Here is a 20,968-nt window from a genome sequence, read left to right on the forward strand (position 1 = left end):
TGCAGCTCTATTTATACAGGTACTACTCCCTTTGCCAAGTTGAGTAACACTGGTATTGCTTCTGACTTGGGAAATAACTCATCCTGTGTTTTAGAGTTGCTTCGCCCAGTACTGCAGCCACCAGCCACGTGTGGCTATTAAAATTAAATGAAATCAAAAATTCATTTCCTCAGTCACACTAGTCACATTTCATCTGCCATATGTGGCTAGTGGCACAAGTACAGGATATTTCCATCACAGAAAGTTCTGTTGGACAGTGCTGTTTTAGAAGATTATTAGCATTTAATAGATGTATTATAAATACTCTTACTTACAGTAGCAATGCTAGCAGGATAGAAGTTTCTTCCCTCTTGGCACTTATTGAGAATATTTGATTTCTATTAAAACCCAGAAAATATTGCTACAAGCCATAGCATTTTTATTTAAATGAAACAATACCACTCCTAGAAAACAGCTGATGACAGATAAGGCCTTAATGTGCCCCTACAGGGCACTCGTTACACGTTTTTGTTGCTAAGTTATTCCATTTCCATGGCAAGAAATGTCGATGAAAAACAACACTAGCTTGGGGCTCATGCATTAATCTTTCATACATAATTTAATCATAAATTGACTTTGTAATTGGGCAATCTGAACGACATAACAAATGATTGTACTTGAGATATGCCGCATAAATCATGCTGATACACAAGAAATGGGGGCCAGAACTACTGTCAAAATTTCCGTAACAGTTTATCATAGTTTCCCCATGTATACATTTTTAAAACAATTATTGTTTGCAAGGATGTTCGATTTGAATAAGGGAACCCAACTCAGGCTTCATTCTTCTCATTTTTCTGAAGGACAGAATTGCTCCCCTGACACTTAACAAATGGAATATTGGATGACTGGGTTGTAATATCTTTTCCAAACATGTTCCAATCAGGTGCCTGACTGTCTGCCAGTATCCTAAATGAATGCGCTGACAGAGACAGCCTCCTGGAAAGTTGTTGTTGTTGTTACAAAAGGCAGTCCCTGCCTGGCATTTAGTGATACATTTCTCTCTCATCTCTAAATCCTACAGAATAGTTTCCAGGAATGAAACAATCCCTTTCTTTCCACCTAGAATCATGCAATAGAAATACCAGTCTATGCTCTTCAAAACAAAACTCCCAGACATCAAAAGACGGTATCTCTGCATATCACACTCATGAAGTGCCAGGCAAAGAAAGCACTCGAACCAAACCCAAAGCTGCTTTATTGACTAACACTGCCACAGGAATCAGGATTTTCTGATTTTTCCCATCTCAAAAACCCTGCGGGATTTCACTTGCTAAAAATACTGTCCTGCAGAAGAAATAGAAAAATGGGTCACTCACTTCATCAGGGTAACTCCAGGTCATTTGAACTCTCGTGTTCAAGGGAGTGGTAGCAGTACAATTGAGGATAAGAGTATGGCCTCTAAGTAATTTGACTGGGCGTGGTGTGCTTATTTGGACATCTATGATTGTATTGGCTGCAAGCATAAAAGAGAAATTTTTTTAAATTAAGATTTCATTACACAGATAAAAATAAAGAGCACTTCGGCTTATGTTCATGCCTCTGAAGCATCACTTACTTTGTCGATGTGTGAGATAGTTTGTCTTATACAAATGTCCATTGACTGTTGCTTCACAGGTCAGAAGCCCTATTTCTTTGTACGTTGCATTTGATATGATGAAGCCCTTTCTACTGTCCCAGATTACACGTTTTCCATCAGGGATCAAAGTGTCAAGTGGAAACTGAAAAGGAAGAGGCATGCATTAACAAGGTCCTATTAGCACTGGTTGGCAATACTGTTTCACCAGCAGTTGGTGAAAACATGATTTTTCATCTAAAATGAAAATAGTAAAACTCTGTAGTTTGCTTATAACAAACTAGGTTAAAAACTGTAGTTTGTTATCATTGGTTCTTGAGTTTTTTTGTATATAGCAAAAGACACTTGCATTATGATTAATTATAGTAATCATGATAATTTACTATCAGCCTTGGCAACAAATGGCACCTACCCAGGATAGACCTAGTTGTCATATCAGACTTTCAGGGGGAGCCCATAACTCTTTGGCCTCCAGGAATCTTCATAAAAAACTGGTCGGACACTCAGCAGACAAACCAATTAACAGGCCGGGCGTGGTGGCTCACACCTGTAATTCCAGTACTTTGGGAGGCCGAGGTGGGTGGATCACCTGAGGTCAGCAGAGACCAGCCTGGCCAACGTGGTGAAACCCTGTCTCTACTAGAAATACAAAAATTAGCTGGGCATGGTGGCAGGTGCCTGTAATCCCAGCCACTCAGGAGGCTGAGGCAGGAGAATCGCTTGAACCCGGGAGGCGGAGGTTGCAGTGAGCTGAGATCACACCACTGCACTCCAGCCTGGGCGATAGAACGAGACTCCATCTCAAAAAAGAGAGAGAAGCCAATTGTATTTTTTTCTACTGGGGCTGCCAGATTATTCTCATTTGTTTTCATCGTCCAGAGCTTTTAACAAGTCATAGCTTTTCCTCTCATTTTGCATGGTTTACTGAAGAAGTGGCTGTCTTCAAAAGACTGTAAATAATTCCAGGTCCTCCAAGATTCATAACATTAACTTGGCACTCACTGGGATTGTCATTCTGAGGATCCTGCTGTGTCACAAGGAAGGTGTCAGCTCTGCCTCTGGAAGGGAAACTCCCAGAAGCTGGAGCTGCTGATGGTGAAGGCAGCCTTGGAGGCCAGAGACTGCCATGAATGAAGTGCTCTCAAATGCTTAGAAGTATTCCCAAGCACGGTGAGTCCAGACAGAAGAAAATAATCCATGATTTGACTTTCTCCTTATGCCTTCTTCTGACATCAAGAACGTAACGTTTAAAGACTACAAGATAAACACTCTGCCGTGGGATTGAACTTTATTTGTAAAGGGTCATTGCTCCATCAAGTAGCCCAGCCAAATTCCCCTGATGCCAGGTTGCCAGTCCAATTTCAGTGGTGGTCGACTCCCAACTACCACTATTCCTTATTCCCAGTTGAAAAAGGAAAAACAAAAATCAAATTACCTTCCCCCAACAGATTATAAAGGAAATACCAAACAGCCATAAAGAAGCTTGAAACCTTCCCTATCGCCTTTTAAAAAGTACACCCGACGTCCCTCTCTCTATCCAGTTGTCATTTATTTCTATTGCTCGCCGAAGGAGCTGATCTGGATTTGTGATCCTATGGCAGAAATTTCTAGTCCAGAAGCCACTAGTACCTCTCTTCTAGGGACTGTGCCTACATTGGAATGTATTACCGGTGTTCCTTGGTTTGAAATTAATTACATCCTGTTTATGAAGAACTGAAAGCAATTAAAGGATTCGTTTCATGTTTCACTATATCAAGGTGCTACCTGTAAACTTAGGAATGTATTCGGTGGGAAAACAAAAACAAAAACAAAAAAAACCTTCTCTTCTAATTTAGTGCAGACAAAGGAAAACCCAGAAAAATTTAAGTCAGGGACTGACATCTGTGTTACTTTACAAATAAGTGAAAACAAGTATGTACTGAATCTAAAAGAAAGGTTTGCTGACAGGCTTCCTCAGTACAACTTAAAAATACACTAAAATTTCCTTTAAAGTGTTTATCTTACTCTCATCTATCCATTACGGCTGTTAGTAGCATTCCATTGACAAAGTAACTTTACATTTAGCTGAGAAGATCTAAAGCAGTCAAAGACTGTAGCCCATCAGCTGTGGCCACCACCGCATGTGTAAGAATGAAGGCAGATGGGCAGGTGGATCTCAGCCTCGAAAGGAAGCCCTGGGCAGCAAGGCCTGTCTGCAGTTGACCACGGCTCCGCCAAAGCAGGCATGTGAAAAGGAGAGGGAGGGGACAGAAAATTAGAAGAAAAGGGACAATAAGAGAAATGAAAGGGAAAGATATTAACTTCATGTCAGCAGAAATACGTCATAGGTTAGAATATTTCCAGTACACATGTGCCAAACCAAAATCCCTGTTAAAATTTTACACTTCTCTTTCTCTCTTTTTAAATTGTGCACTGCAGATCTTAGGCAGAAAACAGTAAAGAGACTCCCACCAGCCCCAGATTTTTATATGGGAATTTTGGAATGTTCCTGATGACCAAAAAACCCACCTGCATTGGCGCGCGCATGAAAGAGAACGTTTCCCTCTTCACACGGTGTTTTCCGTATTAATCATACAGCAATAATTATCTCAGACTAAGGGGAGTAATGCCATGCTGTTGAAAACATGACTTGGTAATATATCAAGTACAGTATTGGGTATTAAACTGTTAAGTAATGCTAAAGCTAACCCCTGAATAGGGCTTATCTTGTACTGAGATACTGATCTAAGTGCTTTCCATATATCACCTGACTTAACCTTTCTAACAGCAATGTGAGGTGGTACCACTGTCATCACCCTCTTCCTCAGATGGGGAAAGCGAGGTGGAGAGAGGTTTGATGACTCATTAGTTTGCCCAGTGATGAGTGGCAGTGTGTTCAGAGTGCAGGCAATGTGGCACTAGCCTCTGCTCTTAACCACCCTTGTCTTCCTCCTATACAAACTAGACCATTCAAGAAGGATGGCAGGAACACTGAATGAGAAGGCAAGATATTGGCTCAAATGCTCAGTATGACCTGGGAAGTTCCTGACACTCTGGAAACCAGAGTGTTTTTATCTTGACCAACTGAGGAGTTTGACTCCTCTGGCGTTTCCAGCTCTGCCGTAATGACTATTTCCTGGCGATGGCACACAAATGTAATGGAGGCCAAAACCTGTCTCCGATGGACTATGTTGAGGGCCTACGTGAGTAACAACCCACGACAGTGAATGCAAGGAAGAGGACGAGGAGACTCCTCCACCACATTTCAGGACTCAGGGTTGATGGATGAGACTGAAAATCATTCTCTAAACCTTTCCAGCCTAACTGCCACCACTACCAGCACCAAACACTTCCTGAGTGCCTGCTCTGTGATGCACTGTGCGAGCTGCTGCTCTGGGGCAGCCTTGACTGTTTGTCTTAAAGTTCTAAGCTCTCAGAACTTAGCACAGTTTTCCATCTGGGGAGTTTTTATCCAGTTCTGAGTCCTGGTATACTCCTAACTCTTACTGCTGATTAATTAGCTAGAATGTCATATGTTTAGTTTTTGTTTTTCTTAGATTCTACCCTAAATGTTTTTCCTTTCCATATGTACAATTTACAATATAATATGAAGAAAAGTTTCATGTATGGCCTTTCCTCCCTTTTTTCCCCTAAGAGATGAAGTTTGGGTGCTCAGCAGGAGACAGGCCTTTTTCACCAAGGAACTGGCCAATTCAAACCAAAGGTGGTGTCTCCTTATGCATGAAGCCGGAATGTCAATGCCTGGAGAACTGGGCACCCTGCTGACATTGTCTACTCTGCAGTAACCTGGATAATTCACTGTCTGCAAAGTTACTAATTTGTGTAAGCAGCAGAATTGATTTTTCTCACATTTGCACACAATTGGGTTTGTGGCAATACATAACATTTTTCACGATTTCAGTTCTTTCATTATTCACATCGATTCATGCTTAAGACACTATCATTTTGTTCTATTTAACCACATCCATGGGCATAACTTCTAGCACGATTCCTTATACTAAAAGGATGTTACAGGAAAGTCCACTGAGAAGCCCAGATGTCTGTAAGGAAATTATTCCGGAAAGATAAAACAAGTAAAACTTCATTATGCTTGTTTGCAGTAAAAGTATTCTGAGAAAAGCAGTGTTCAAATTTACCTTTTTTAAAGTAACAGTGATGTTAGGTGATGTGACCCGGCAGGGAATGATGAGCTCCCTTCCTTCAGTCATGTGTATAATTTCGGGGATTTCACTGTACATCTCTACGAAAGGTCTACCTGTATCTGAATGAGAAGAAAATGAAAAAAAATATATATATATATAAAAGCAATTGACACGCAAGCATCTAGACACCGTAGCTAGTGGGGTAAGGCAGCCACTGCCCAGTCACACCATTCTCCCTTAATGTAATCCATACATTCATATCTTTGTCTCTGAGTTTGGCCCTCTGTGTTTCTACCCAGAAAAAGAAAGCTTCCCTAATAAAGCCTAAGTTCGCATCTGTTGTTGGCCTCTGATCAGATTGCCCCATACCCTGATATGCAATTGTGATATGGGGGGACCACTGTGGGAAAAGGCCTAAAAGTGCAGTAAGAGCGAAAGGAGAAAATTCTGCATAAACTTCTCACCACAGTTATGCTAAGTGCCTCAGGAAGCGCCCTCCAGAGCCTTTGTAAGCGCTCAAAGGGCACAGATGCAGTGGCGAAGTCAACTCTTCTTTGGAGAATTCAAGGTGATGCAGAAGTCTAGCAAGTTTAGGAGAGGATTATCATTTGAATGACAGAAGCATGACTTAAAGGTTTTCTAGACTTTTCCTCGGAGGCTAATAATAATGAACAAGAAGGTCTGAGCTGCTTAGGGGAAGGGGGACAGGCAGGAGAAGCGGTGTTGAATGATGCATTTATTTCATATGTATATTAGGCTTATTTCTTTAGTATGCACTACTTACCTGCTAATAGCAAAGTATGTGCAAGTGCCTGCAGAGAAGTCTGGAAAAGATTTTAAGCACCAATACTTCCTTAAAAAGCGTGGCATTTGGCCAGTCTCAGAGGCAAGGAGGATTCAAATACTTGTTCAGCTTCCCTGTAACTCCTTGGGGAACCAGAATGAGCCTGAGATCCTTTTAGAAACATTCTCAGTCTACCCTGCCCTTTCCCTCGGGAATCTATTGACATCCTCAGGCAAGGATCTCTTCAGGAGTCATTGTGTTCTGATCGTCCCCCATTTGCTCCAGCCTTATATACTAAATGGAAAGAAGTCCTGTGTGAACTCTCTCCATTTGCTGAAAGAACCAACCAGGCCACCACCTGCTTGCTGGTCCTGTCTCAGGTTTGTGGGTTATGAAACTCATTCAGGATGCTGAATGGAGAATGAATAGGAGAGAAACAAAAGCAGTAAGCAGGCAATGGTTGCCTAGACTAGATGGTGGCTACAGTGATCATTATGGTAGAACTCTGTCCCCACCAAAATGATATGCTGAGGTTCCAATCCCCCTGTACTTCTGAATGTAACCTCATTTCAAAACAGGGTTGTTGCAAATGTAATTACTTAAGCTAAGTAAGGGAGGGCCCCTAATCCAATATGATTAGCATCCTTATAAGAAGGCAGCGACGTGAAGGCAGACAGGGTGTGCAGACTTGCTCTATGTGCAGACGGAGGCAGAGACGGGTGTGATGCAGCAGCAAGCCAAAGAATGCCAAGGATTGCGGGCAATCACCAGCATGTAGGAAGAGGCGAGGAAGGGTTCTCCTGCAGGTTTCAGAAGGGGCATGGCCCAGATGATTTGATTTCAGACTTAGAGTTTCCAGAACTGTGAGATAACACATTTCTGTAGTTTTAAGCCAAAAAAGAAAAAACAGTGGGCCATTGCAGTAGCCTGCTGAAGATGGGATGGTTTTGTGCACAGCAGTGTGGAATGGAGGCACAGATGTGAGCTCTAGAGAGACCCTCTCACCACAGCCCATCTTGTGTGGTCCTTGGCACCTATATGTTAATTATTCTCACTCATCCTCTGGGAAGCCTTGCTAGCCCCCTTCCTTCCTGCACCTGTCTCCACCCTAGCCCACCTTAGGGACTTTCCCAGTGTTCCCATTGATTCTGTTACAACACAGTCCACAGAACCGGCAGTGTTTTCCTCTGGGTACTCCTTGGATGCTAAGTTCCTAGAGGAGAGGAATGGATTGTATTCATGTCTGTCTCATGTGTGCTGAATGAATGAGTGAACGGGTATCCAACCCTGTCATTTTACAGATGAGAAAAGAGGCACAAACAGGTGAAATGAATTGTCTAGATGGGCATAGCCAGGCCTGCAGGCCAGTTACTTCTGCCTCCAATCTACAGCCCCTTCCCCTGCAGCACCCTGAAGGCTGAACCTCTGGCTACCTTCTCTTGAAGGCCCCCATAGAAAGGGCTGCCAGCAGGTGACAATTATTTTTTAGAGATGAAGGCTGATTTCCACACATTCAGTGGGAAAGTAAGTGCCTCATGGTACTGTATAGTGTTGGAGAAATTCTGAAAAAGGACTGATCACCAAGGCATGGGGTATGACAGCAGACTTTGGGGCAGGCTTTGATTTGGAGGGAGGCATCAGATCATGGTGGTTCAGAATACGCCTCAATGCCTGGGTTTAATCCTGGCTGTGGTCCTGTGTAACTGTGAAACCTTGGGGAAATCATTATGCCCTCTGTGCCTCATCTGTAAAATCTATGTGAAAAGGCTACAATGAGGATTACATGAATTAAGATATGTAGAGCACTTAGAATGATTCCCTGGCAAATAGTTAGCTGTTAATTTTCTTATTATTATTTTGACTCATTTGAACTTATGAACAAAGAGGGGTAGTGTTAGAGTTGGCATTCAGGCAGACATGAGTGGGGCAGGAGAGTGCCCCTCCTCCCAAGAATGTCAGGTGACCATCAGGTGACGGACAGGTGGTTATTAAACTGTCTTTCTAAAATAATAATTAGTCACAACTGGCACCAGAGATAGACAGTCTCCCAACAGATAGAAAACACCTACAGCTGGTGATCAGCAGCTTCCTGATAAGATCTCGGAAGCTGGGCGAGCAGGCTCAAGCATGCACACTCAGAGGCCAAATGGCAGAGTTTGACCGGTATATGACTTTCCTCTGCGAATGCTCAACTGGTAAGGGAAAAACACCTCAAGTGAGCACAAACACAACGTCAGTAAACACACTGCGCACGCAGCTCCTCCCAAGTGCTGGCAGGCCACTGTGCACATGGACAGCCCATCCCAAAGGAAAAATCAGGGGAGAGTAAACGCAAACCCTTTAATCTCTCAAGTTGCCTGCTTGGCCCTCTGCCAAGTGTAGTTTGCTTCCTCTCATTCCTGCTCTAAAACTGTTTAATAAACTGTCACTCCTGCTCTAAAATTTGCCTCGGTCTCTCCATCTGCCATACACCTACTAATGCCCTTGGCTGAATTCTTTCCTCCAAGGAGGCAAGGATCAAGTTGCTGTAAACCCATACAGATTCGCTGCTGGTACCAGTAGGTAGATATGAAAATCACAAATTATACTCATCATCTTAACTATCAAAAATATAAATATATATTGACATAGTGGCATAGAAAAAAGGATTGGAAACAAATATACTAAAATTTTAACAGCCAGGTGCAGTGGCTCACACCTGCAGTCTCAGTACTTTGGGAGGCTGAGGCAGGAGGATCACTTGAGGCCAAGAGTTTGAGACCAGCCTAGGCAACATAGCAACATAGCAACAAGTCATATACCGGTCAAACTCTGCCATTTGGCCTCTGAGTGTGCATGCTTGAGCCTGCTCGCCCAGCATCCCTTCTCTACCTGAAAAAGATTAACAATGACTATCTTGGGGTGTTGGCTTTATGGATTATTGTTGTTTTCTTATTTACCTTCTTCTGTATTTGTCAGTCTTCCTAGAATGATCATGTGTTATTTTATAGTAATATTTTTAATTATTAAAGTTAAAACTCAAATGATAAAGCTCCATCCATTTTTGCTTAAGGAAAACTATAAATTTTGCATTTGATTTACCTGAGTTTCGTCCTGTATAATAGAATGAGACATTAACTGTCACAGTTAATAAACTTATGTGTTTATTAGGAAATCTCAATGGGTATAGTAACATATGCAGAGAGAAAGTTAATCAGATAGAGACAAGGATTTCTTATCAGCATTAAATTCCTCCTTTAAATAAAGTTGTGGAGCTAGATATTCAGCCATGGACTATTGGGATTTGATCATTCCTTTCCTTCCTCTTGTGAGTCTGTATTTTTTTCTCTTTTGTGCCTCCCAAGGTAAACACAAACACTAAGAAATGGTTTAATTCGTTTAACTAAACTGTAAATCCTTCATATTTAATTTACTGTCTCCTTAAGTAACCGTTTTCAACAAAGGGCACTGGCACAAAAAGTTCCTACAGGAGATAATAAAATCAGTGTAGTCATTTCTAGACTAATACATACCAATCCCAACTGAAAATAGAAAAGGTTAATTCAATATATCTTTGAATTTCTTCTTTCCCTTTGGTACTGTGGATCCCCAAAACACTTAAATTTTACTACAGCTATTGGCCTTTAAAAGCCAATATCAATTTCAGCACTGGGTCCACTGAAATTCTATCCAAAGATATCAGAACTTCAGTGATTTGTGTCCCTCCAAACACAATGCAAAACACATCATTTGTGTGACAGTCAATAGTGGCATTATAAATCTACCGTGTTTGCAAATGAGCATATGACTGTAGATACAAACACACACACACACACACACACACACACACACACACACACGAACAATACTCTCTGGGCTTATTAATAGTATATTTCCTCTGCAATTTACTTCAAGGAAGGGCTAAGAATGAATTTGCCTGACATATAATAATACAAACATATTTTGTTTTGTAAGACCATAGATATAGAAGAGGTCACGGTTCCATTAATATCACCAGTAAAACCACTTACTACTCCCATAGGACACATTTGTCTTTGTCACAGAATTAAAAATGACTTCCAATCCCAGCCAGCACTGCAGAGTGATTTCCTGAGACCAAATTGGCTGGTTGTTGAAAGAGTGAGGAAGAGCTGCTCCAAAGACTGTCGGTGTACTGGCAGCTCAGACACACTGTCACCAGGGACTCATGCCAACACTCAGCTAGGTGGAGGTCACACTGCCCTCACCTCTCTGAACTCTCAGAGCTCAAAGCAGTGACAGGAAACTGGCATAGAATATGAGCTTTTCTCACCCACTGGGAGTATCTGGGCTGTCACCTATCCTTCAGGACAACAAGTGGGCTCAGACACGGAGAAAGATCAAACTGGGACCCTTGCTCAGAATGGAATGATGTCTATTTTTTAAATGGGTTTTTTCCTTTTGAAATCTGTAATCATGCTGGCACATTGAAGCATACAGACATAGTGGACCCTGCATGTTATCGTCAATCAATTCCATTTCCAACTGGCATCACCTGGGAGTTCTTCTGCTGGGTTCAGAGCAAGTAAACAATGTCCATTGTTTAGGGTTTCTGACTTGAAGAGGAGTTCAAGAGTAAACACGTTGTTTTCTAGCACATGTACATATTTATGGTTTTTACAAAGTTTTTCCTGGTTGCCTTTCTTTTAATTGCATTTTTCTCCTGGTCATGAGGACACCTAGTCATTTTAAAGGAGGGTATGATTTTCATTTATTGAAGATGAAGTGGAGAGGATAAAAATGAATTAACCAATCCCATGAAAAGGGTTCTATCTAGACATAAGAGTTTTCACATCATACAGATCTTCATATTGTGGACCATAAGTAATACTCAAGGAGAATGTACTGATTGGTAATATATTTTATTTGAAATATGAACAAGAAAAGAAAAGAGGCAGGTTCTTTGCTGACTTACACTGCCCATCAAAGTCACTGACAACTCAAAACAGAGCTTTGGAGGAACCACAAGAAAGTTGGAGTGGTTATACTAACACGAGACAAAATGGACTTTTAAATAAGAAATTATTAGTGAGGATATGGTTAGTGAAGATAGAGAGGGGTGTTTGATAATATTAAGAGGATGAATCCTTGAGGAAGATATAACAATTAAAAACATATATGTACCTAATAACAGCGCACTAAAACACAGGAAGCAAAACCTGACAAAATCAAAGGGAGAAATAGACAGTTCAACAATAATAGGTGAAGATTTCAATACCCCACTTTCAATAGTAGATAGTGGACTGGGCACAGTGGCTCATGCCTATAATCCTAACACTTTGGGAGGCCAAGGCAGCTGGATCACTTGAGGTCAGGAGTTCAAGACCAGCCTGGTCAACATGGTGAAACCCTATCTCTACTAAAAATACACAAATTAGTCAGTGTGGTGATGTACGCCTGAAGTCCCAGCCACTTGGGAGGCCAAGGCAGGAGAATCGCTTGAACCCAGGCAGCAGATGTTGCAGTGAGCTGAGATCGCACCACTGCACTCCGGCCTGGGCAACAGAGCAAGACTCCATTTCAAAAAAAAAAAAAAAAAAAAGTGGATAGAACAACTGGACAGAAGATTTTAAAAAGTCAGTGGAACACCAGAACAACACTACTAACCAACTATACCCAACAGACATCTATAGAACATTTCACCCATCACAGCAGGGTATATATTTTCCTCAAGTGCACATGAAACATTCTCCAAGATAGACCTTATGCTCGACCATAAAACAAACCTCAAATAATTTAAAAGGATAGAAATAATACAAAGTATGTTGTCTGAATACAGTGGAATGCAATTAAAAATCAGTAACAGAAATAAATTTGAAAAATTCACAAATATTTGGAAATTAACACATTCCTAAATAATCAATGGGTCAAAGAAGAAATTAAAAAAGAAATTAGAAAATACTTTGGCATGAATGTAAATGAAGACAAAACATACTAAAACTTATGGGATGAAAGTAAAACATTGTTTAGAGAGGAATTTATAGCTATAAATGCTTATATTGATAAAGAAGAAACATCTCAAATCAGTAACCTAAACTTGCACCTTAGAACATTGGGTAAAGAACAGAAAACTAAACCTAGAGGAAGCATACGGGAGAAAATAATAAAGATTGTAGTAAAATTAAAGAATGCAAAACAACAGAATTAGTTTCACTAAATTTCTAAACCAAAAGCTGGTTCTTTGAAAAGATAAACACAACTAATAAACCTTAAGCCAGACAAGCCAAGAAAAAAAGAGACAAGACTCAAATTACTAGATTCAGAAATGAAACAGGGCCAGGTGCAGTGGCTCATGCCTGTAATCCCAGCACTTTGGGAGGCTGAGGCAGGTGGATTATCTGAGGTCAAGGGTTCAAGACCAGCCTGGCCAACACAGCGAAAACTCATCTCTACTAAAAATACAAAAATTAGTCAGGTATGGTGGCAGGTGCCTGTAAATCCCAGCTACTCAGGAGGCTAAGGCAGGAGAATCGCTTGAACCCAGGTGGCAGAGGTTGCAGGAGCCAAGATTGTGCCACTACACTCCAGCCTGGTTGACAGAGTGAGACTAAAAAGAAATGAAACAGTGGACATTACTATTAAAATTAAAAATTAAAAAGCATTATGAAGGAATATTATAATGACATGCCATTAAATTAGATCACAGATGAAATGGACAAATGCTTGGAAATACACAAACTACTGAAACAAGCTCAACAAGAATTAGACAACCCCAGTAGACTTATAACAAGAGACTGAATTGTAACAACAACAACAACAACAAAAACAAACTGCTCACAAGGGAAAGTCAGGGCCCAGATGGCAAGTCAATTCTACCAAACATGAAGAACTAATACCAATTTTTCAAACACTTTTCCAAAAAATAGAAGAGAAGGGAAAACTTTCCAACTCATTCTAGGAGGCTAGTTTTACTCTGATATCAAAACCAAAGACATCACCAGAAAACTACAAACCAATATCTATTATGAATGTAGCTGCAAAAAACTCAATAAAATACTAGCAAACTGAATTCAGAAACATATAAAAAGAATGATATACAATGCCCAAGTGGAATTTTTTTCAGGAATGCAAGATTGATGTGACATCCAAAAACTAATGCAATTACTGTATCATGTCAATAGAATAAAAATCAAAACCCACATGATTATCTTAAAATGGCAGAAGAAGGATTTGACAAAAATCCAAGCTCCTTTCATGATGAAAACACTCAGGAAAGTGGGAATTGCACTGAGTTTCCTCAACCTGATAAATGGCATCTAGAAAAAACCCTACATGTAACATCATACTTAATGGTGAAACACTGGAAGTTTCCCCCTAAGATCAGAAATAAGACATCATTATCCACCCTCACTGCTTCTATTCAACAGTGTACCAGAGGTACTAGCCAGAGCAATTGGGCAAGAAAAATAAATCCAGATTGGGAAGACCAAAATGGTGCAGCTATTTTGGAAAATAGTCTCTATTTTCAGATGACTTGATCTTACAAAATGCTAAGGAATCCACTACAAACTATTAGAATTAATGAGTTCAGTAAGATTGCAGGATATAAGATCAATGTACAAAAATGAATTATATTCCTATATATTTGCAATGAACAATCTGAACCTGAAATTAAGAAAACGATTCCATTTATAACAGCATCAAAAAGAATAAAGTGTTTAGGAATATATTTAACAAAAGAAGCGTACAACTTATACTTTGAAAACTGTAAGACATTGTGGAAAGAAATTAAAGAAGATCTACTAAGTGGGAAACATCTCATGTTCATAGATTAGAAGACTTAATTTTGTTAAGATGTTAATGCCCCCCAAATTGATCTATAGATTAAATGCAATAACTATAAGAATCCCGGATGACTTCAGAGAAATTGACAAGGTGATTCTACAATTCATATGAAATTGCACGAGACCCAGAATAGACAAAACAATCTTGAAAAGCAAAAACAATCTTGGAAGACTGTACTCCACATTTCTTGATTTCAAATGAAAACTACAATGATCAAGATAGTATGGTGCTGGCACAATGGATAATGGAATAGAATTGAGAGCCCAGAGATAAACTCATGTGTCTATGGCCACTAGATATTCAAGGAGACCATTCAGTGGGGAAAGAAAAATCTTTTCAACAAATATTGCTGGAACAACTCCAAATGCCAAAGAATGGAGTTGGACTCTTATATCCCACCATATACAAATATTAACCAAAAATTGCTAACTATAAAAAAATATATTTTATAGTTATATAATATATAATATATTGTGCATATATATTTGCAACAGGGTCTCAGTTTGTCTAGGTTGAAGTGCAGTGACATGACCATGGCTCACTGCAACCTCAATATCCCAGGCGTAAGTGATGCCCTCACCTCAACCTCCTGAGTAGCTCAGACTATAGGAATGTGCCACCACACCCAGCTAATTTTTAAAAAAAATTTTTTGTAGAGATGAGGGTTTCACTATGTTGCCAGGGCTGGTCTCGAACTCGTGGGCTCAAGCAGTCCTCCTGCCCCTGTCTCCCAAAGTGCTGGGACTGCAGGCATGAGCCACCACACCTGGCCTAATATAATATTCTTAGAAGAAACCAGAGGTAAATCTTCATGATCTCAAATATGGCATTGGATCCTTATATATGATACCAAAAGCACAAATAACACAAGAAAAAATAAGCTGAACTTTATCAAAATTTAAAACTTGCGTGCTTCAAAGAATACTGTGTAGAAAGTGAAAAGATAACCTGCAGAATGGGAGAAAACATTTGCAAATTATATATCTCATAAGGGACTTAAATCTAGAATGTATAAAATATATTTTTATATGTCTCAAATAGATTTTTAAAATCCACATATATAACCTATATACTTATATGTTTAGAATACATAAAAATCTAGATATATTATGTATCTATATATTATATCTCTAGAATATATAAAATATAATATACAATTTTATGAAATAATAAAAAGTTGAAGAACTCTTACAACTCAATAATAAAGAGAAGCTAATTAAAAATGGGAAAAGGATCTGAATTGACATTTCCCAAAGAAGATAAACAAGCAGTGAATAAGCAAATGATAAGATACTTAACATCATAAGCCATCATGGAAATACCAATCAAAACCACTATGAGATTCGCTGCATACTCACTAAACTGGCTATAATAAAAAAGACATCATTACAAGTGTTGGCAAGGATGTGGAGCAACTAGAACTCTCATCCACTGCTGGTGGGAATGTGAAGTAGTACACCCACTTTGGAAAGCAGTCTGGCAGTTCCTCAAACGGTTAAACATAGAGTTACCATATGACCCAGCAATTCCACCCCTAGGTATCTACCCAAGAGAATGAAAACTTATGTCCACACAAAAGCTTGTACACAAATGTTTACTGTAGCACTATTCATAATAGGCCAAAGGTAGAAGCAACTCAAATGTCCATCAGTTGATTAATGGATAGCTAAAATGTGATATGTCCATACAATGGAATATTATTCAGAAATAGAAAGAAATCAAGTGCTGATACATGATACAACATGAAAGAATCTCAAAAATATTATGCTGAGTGAAAGAAATTAGTCACAAAAGAATACAAATTATGTATTCTATTTATATAAAGTACCCATAAGAGACAAATCTATGGGAACAGAAAGTAGATTAGTGGTTGTTTCGGGTTAGGGAGATATGGGGGGATAAGGGGTGATAGCTAAAGCCTATGGAGTTTATTTTGAGACAATGAAATGTTCTAAAATTGACTGTGGTGATGATGGTTGCATATATCTGTCAATATGCTACAAACCACTGAATCATCACTTTAAATAGGTGTGGAATGTAAATTATATCTCGATAAAACTTATTTTGAACTAAAACAGAGGTTTAGTCTCTTTCTTAGAAATGATGATCCACTGTTTCCTGAGCTGGCTGAGCTGGAATGGTTCCCAGAGATCTCCCAGGGTAAACTCCTCACCTTATGAGTCTTTGCAGCATTTCTCTCCCACTCCCCTCCCACATCCAGTGTGGGCCACTCATAAAAAATAAAATGTTCCCCTGTGATAGAATCATCATGATTTTAAATATGTCTTTCAAGGTTGGGCGTGGTGGCTCACATTTATAATTCCAGCACTTTGGGAGGCCAAGACAGAAGGATTACTTGAGGCTAGGAGTTTGAGATCAGCCTGGGCAACATAGTGAGACCCCATGTCTACAAAAAAATTTTTAAAATTAGCTGGGCATGGTCGTACACACCTATAGTCCCAGCTACTCTGGAGGCTAAGATAGGAGGATCAATCGAAGCCCAGGAATTCAAGGCTACAGTGTCACTGCACTCCAGCCTGGGCAACAGAGCAAGACCCTGTCTCTAAGAAAAAAAAAATGTCCTTCAGTTCCTTGTTGGCAGCCCCTGGTGGGCAGGTAGCATAATGAAACATCTCTGCCTTCACACATGTGGGAATACTTGCCTGGTGTGGGTGGGTATTATGGTCCACATGGAACGTGCAATTTAATATCTCCTAGTGAGCTATCCTGATTACCCAAATGAATATCATAAAAACTTCAACTATAATTTATCAGCTAAAAATATAACAACTGTTGCCACTATTGGTGGATTCATATACAAATTCAAAGGTAATGAAAAATCTCACTGAGACTGGCTTAGGAATATCAGAAAATCAGTTGCTAGTTTCTGCCGTGCAGACAGATACTTACATGTTACACAAATATTTCTATTTGGGCAGGGTAAACTTAGAGAAAAGTCATTGTGTTTCAGACTCAAGATGCCATTCTGAAATGAAACATTTAAAAATGTATTATTTGTGTGGTTAAAAAAAAATAAGAAATGCCTCTTTCTAAAAAAGAGCTCTTTGCCTACTACCCGCCTTTCCACAGAGGAAAGACATTGGTTTTTTTTTGTTTTGTTTTTTGTTTTTTGCACTGCCTCACTTATAACAGCAGATTGAATAGCAAGAGCAGAGTAAAGGAGAAGAGTTAGAAAGGAGAGAACAGGAGTGGCGGTTCCTTTTCTCCTTCCTCTGGCTTCGCCTAAGCCCCCTGGAATGCTCTTTGGAATGTGGGTGTCTAGCGGCAGGGGATCAGGATAACCAATCCCCTCAATCTGATGTCCAGCAGAGGCGGACACATGGCACACTGTCAACAGATGTTTACGGAGAAGATATAAGATGAAGCAAGAAAGAAAGGTGAAATCAGGACATATTATGTATCCAGCACTGTGCACACGGACAGTCCCTGGACTCAAGTCCTCAGAGTCTAGCTGAGCAGACACACACACATACCTCACACACGAGTGTTTATGTTGATTAGAGGAAAAAGTACTAATACCTGCCTTGAAGGGAAGTAGGGACCTCATTTTAAAAATTTACAGCTAAGATCTGAGTAAGTGAGTTGAAGATCTCAGTGAGAGTGGAATGCTGGCTGAATTGAAGCTTGATGGACTGTAAGATTAAGGTCTCAGCTTTCTGCGCTCTCTGGGTTTTCACACTAAGCTGGCTGGCGGTTTCTACGTTCTGTTAACCACATGACTGACCTCAGTCAGAGATCTTCATCTTGATCAGTTGAGATATCTCAGAAGAAAAGAAAAGAAAAAGAGAAAGGGAGAAAGGAAGAAGGGAGGAAGGGAGGGAGAGAGGGAGAAAAGAAGGAAGGAGAGAGGGAGGGAGGGAGGGAAATGAAAAGAAAAAGCAAAAGCAAGGAACTCTAATGGATTACTATAAATCTTTCTTCTACTGCTAAGATTTTTGGCCATGTCCCAAGTCCTATTATTTATTCCCAGCTCTGCCTCTGAATCATAACATTATAAAACTGTCAAAGGACTTTTAAGATGCTGTAATATTGCCTATCATGTTACAGATGAGAAGACTGAGGCCCAGAGAGGAGAGACCTTCCCACAAGCACAGGAATACGATTAATGGCCGAGCAAAAACTGAATTCATGCTTCCTGATCCGAGGCTAGTCTCCCTCTACCACACCAAAATCTGGCCCCGACACTCCTGAATGACTCAAGCATGACAATTACATCTTCAAATATTCACACTCAGTGGGAGAGAAATGAGGGCCCAGAAACAGGAGTAACATGGAACCTTCTGACAGGACTAGAAATGGAAAGAATAGACTGATGAAGTCTCACCATGTAAACCAAGCCTGAGTCATCAGATCCTCTGCTTAGCTCTCAGCTGTAAGGTGCTGGGGACTTTTTAGGAGATGGTGAAGACCCTCTCAGAACCAACAGTCGGCCAGGCATGCTGGCTCATGCCTGTAATCCTAGCACTTTGGGATGCCGAGGTGGGAGGATTGCCTGAGCTCAGGAGTTCGAGACCAGCCTGGGCAAGGCGGTGAAATCTCTACTAAAATACAAAAAATTAGCTGGGTGTGGCAGCAGGCGCCTGTAGTCCCAGCTACTTGGGAGGCTGAGGTGGGAGAATCGCTTGAACCTGGGAGGCAGAGGTTGCAGTGAGCCGAGATCGCGCCACTCTACTCCAGCCTGGATGACAGAGTGAGAGACTTCGTCTCAAAAAAAAAAAAAAAAAGAACCAACAGTCACACCAGAGCAAGGCCTGTTTTCTGGAGTCTGGGGAGGAAATTCCCTGTCAGGTGCAAAGGATGCCTGATCAGACCCCTCTCCAGTGGGGACACTGGGGACTGTGGATTTTCCGAGAGCACAGTCCTGACGCATTCCATCAGCACAGCTGTGTGCAGGGGGGTCGGGGTAGGGGGCGGGCAGTTGAGGGGAGGAAGGAGTCAGGCTGTGTCGAAGTGCTGCACTGATAACCCGTGCCACCACGGGACTCTTTAGGGCTCAGCCTCCTCATCTGGAATGTGGGACAGGCACTTTCCTGTTCCTAAACTCACGATTTGTTATGCATTCATTTGAAATGTTCACACTGGGAGTAGCACACTGACATCCCTCTGGGGGCCAGGCACACGAGTGGAGGAACTGGAGGTGGGACAGGAGGCGTGGTGGCAGCTGGGAACGTGAGCCCGTGTCTGAAGGGGGCCGTCCCTGCTTGCTGCAGTCCATTATTGCCAAGTGGAAATATGGGCCAGTGTGGCTAGTGTTTCCAGTTTTTAAAGATAAGTAGGAAATGAAATTTTTATGTGAACTCTTCTAGCTATTAAGCATTGGCAGCCAAAAGTGCTGTGCCTGCCAATCAAAACATGTGTGCCCGCTGAATCCAGCCTGCATACTTCCAGTTTGCAACCCTGCATGCGCTCCTGTCCCTTCTCTCCCATTTTATAACTCACACAAAGGTCTGAGGGAGTGGGGGTGGGAGCCCAGGCAAGGACACGTTAGAAAGACCAGGGCCTTTGGAGTCAGCCAGACTTGAGCCCAAAGCTTTGATTGGATAATTTCAGAAGTATGCGGCCTTAAACATGGTATTGAATTTCTCTAACTTTCTGTAAAAGAATTTCTCTTATTGGGTTGTTTCAAGGATGAAATGAGGTGATGTATGTATTAATAACAAGTCTGAGCCGGACATCAATAAATGATAGTGACCTACACCAGGTGCTTAATGAATCCCAGCAGTGGAAAGGTCCTGAGGCCTCATCTAGTCTGGTCCCACCAAATGAGTGTCTGCCTCCTGGATGCATGGGGACTAACCACTCCCAAGGCATTCGTTCCACTTTGGGACAGCTTTGCATGTCAGAAAGTGTTTCCTTAAGTCAAGCTGAAATTCTTACATAGTTGTTCTGCCATCTAGGATTATAAAGATGAAGCTTAATCTCTTTTTCACATAAGAGAACTTTGAAGGAGACTGTCACTCATGTCTCTTATTTTCCCACCCAGTTCTTTATATTTTTAGATTAAATATTTCAGTCCTTTCAATTGCTCCTTGCCAATGAAAATAACAAAATCATCAAATTACTTAATGTTCACAACCCTATAAGGCAGGCACCCATTTTAAAGATGATGACAATGAAGTGTAAAGGGATTAATAATTTGCTTGAAATTCCTATTTGTAATATCCCTTTTGAGGTGTAAACTAAACAGTAAGTCTAGCATCACCTAAGTCTGGCACCACCTTTATTCTGGGTGCTATATATTTCTTTCTTTCTTTTTTTTTTTATTTTTATTTTTGAGACAGAGTTTCACTCTTGTTGCCCAGGCTGGAGTGCAATGGTGCCATCTCAGCTCACTGCAACCTTTACCTCCTGGGTTCAAGCAATTCTCCTGCCTCAGCCTCCCAAGTAGCTGGCATTACAGGCATGTGCCACCATGCCTGGCTAATTTTGTATTTTTAGTAGAGATGGGGTTTCACCATGTTGGTCAGGCTGGTCTCAAACTCCTGACCTCAAGTGATCTACCTGCCTCGGACTCCCCAAGTGCTGGGACTACAGGCGTGAGCCACCTTGCCTGGCTGGGTGCTACATATTTCTTAATGTATCCCAAGATTGGATACATTCTCT

At 40.8% G+C, this 20,968-nt stretch overlaps 1 protein-coding gene across 2 annotated transcripts in view; it reads right to left on the reverse strand.

Annotated features, from left to right (window-relative positions):
* The window catches only part of FLT1 (fms related tyrosine kinase 1), a 195,665-nt gene that overhangs the window by 132,699 nt on the left and 41,998 nt on the right, over positions 1-20,968 (reverse strand). For both annotated transcript variants that reach the window (XM_003913719.5, XM_009191695.4), the window contains exons 4-6: positions 5,752-5,876; positions 1,598-1,760; positions 1,359-1,495 (exon numbers count right to left, since the gene is read on the reverse strand). In XM_003913719.5, the coding sequence (XP_003913768.1) occupies positions 1,359-1,495; positions 1,598-1,760; positions 5,752-5,876 (425 nt within the window). The remainder of the gene's footprint in view (positions 1-1,358; positions 1,496-1,597; positions 1,761-5,751; positions 5,877-20,968) is intronic.

The sequence above is a fragment of the Papio anubis genome, chromosome 15, assembly GCF_008728515.1.
Source record: "Papio anubis isolate 15944 chromosome 15, Panubis1.0, whole genome shotgun sequence".
In the NCBI taxonomy this organism is placed as follows: Eukaryota; Metazoa; Chordata; class Mammalia; order Primates; family Cercopithecidae; genus Papio; species Papio anubis.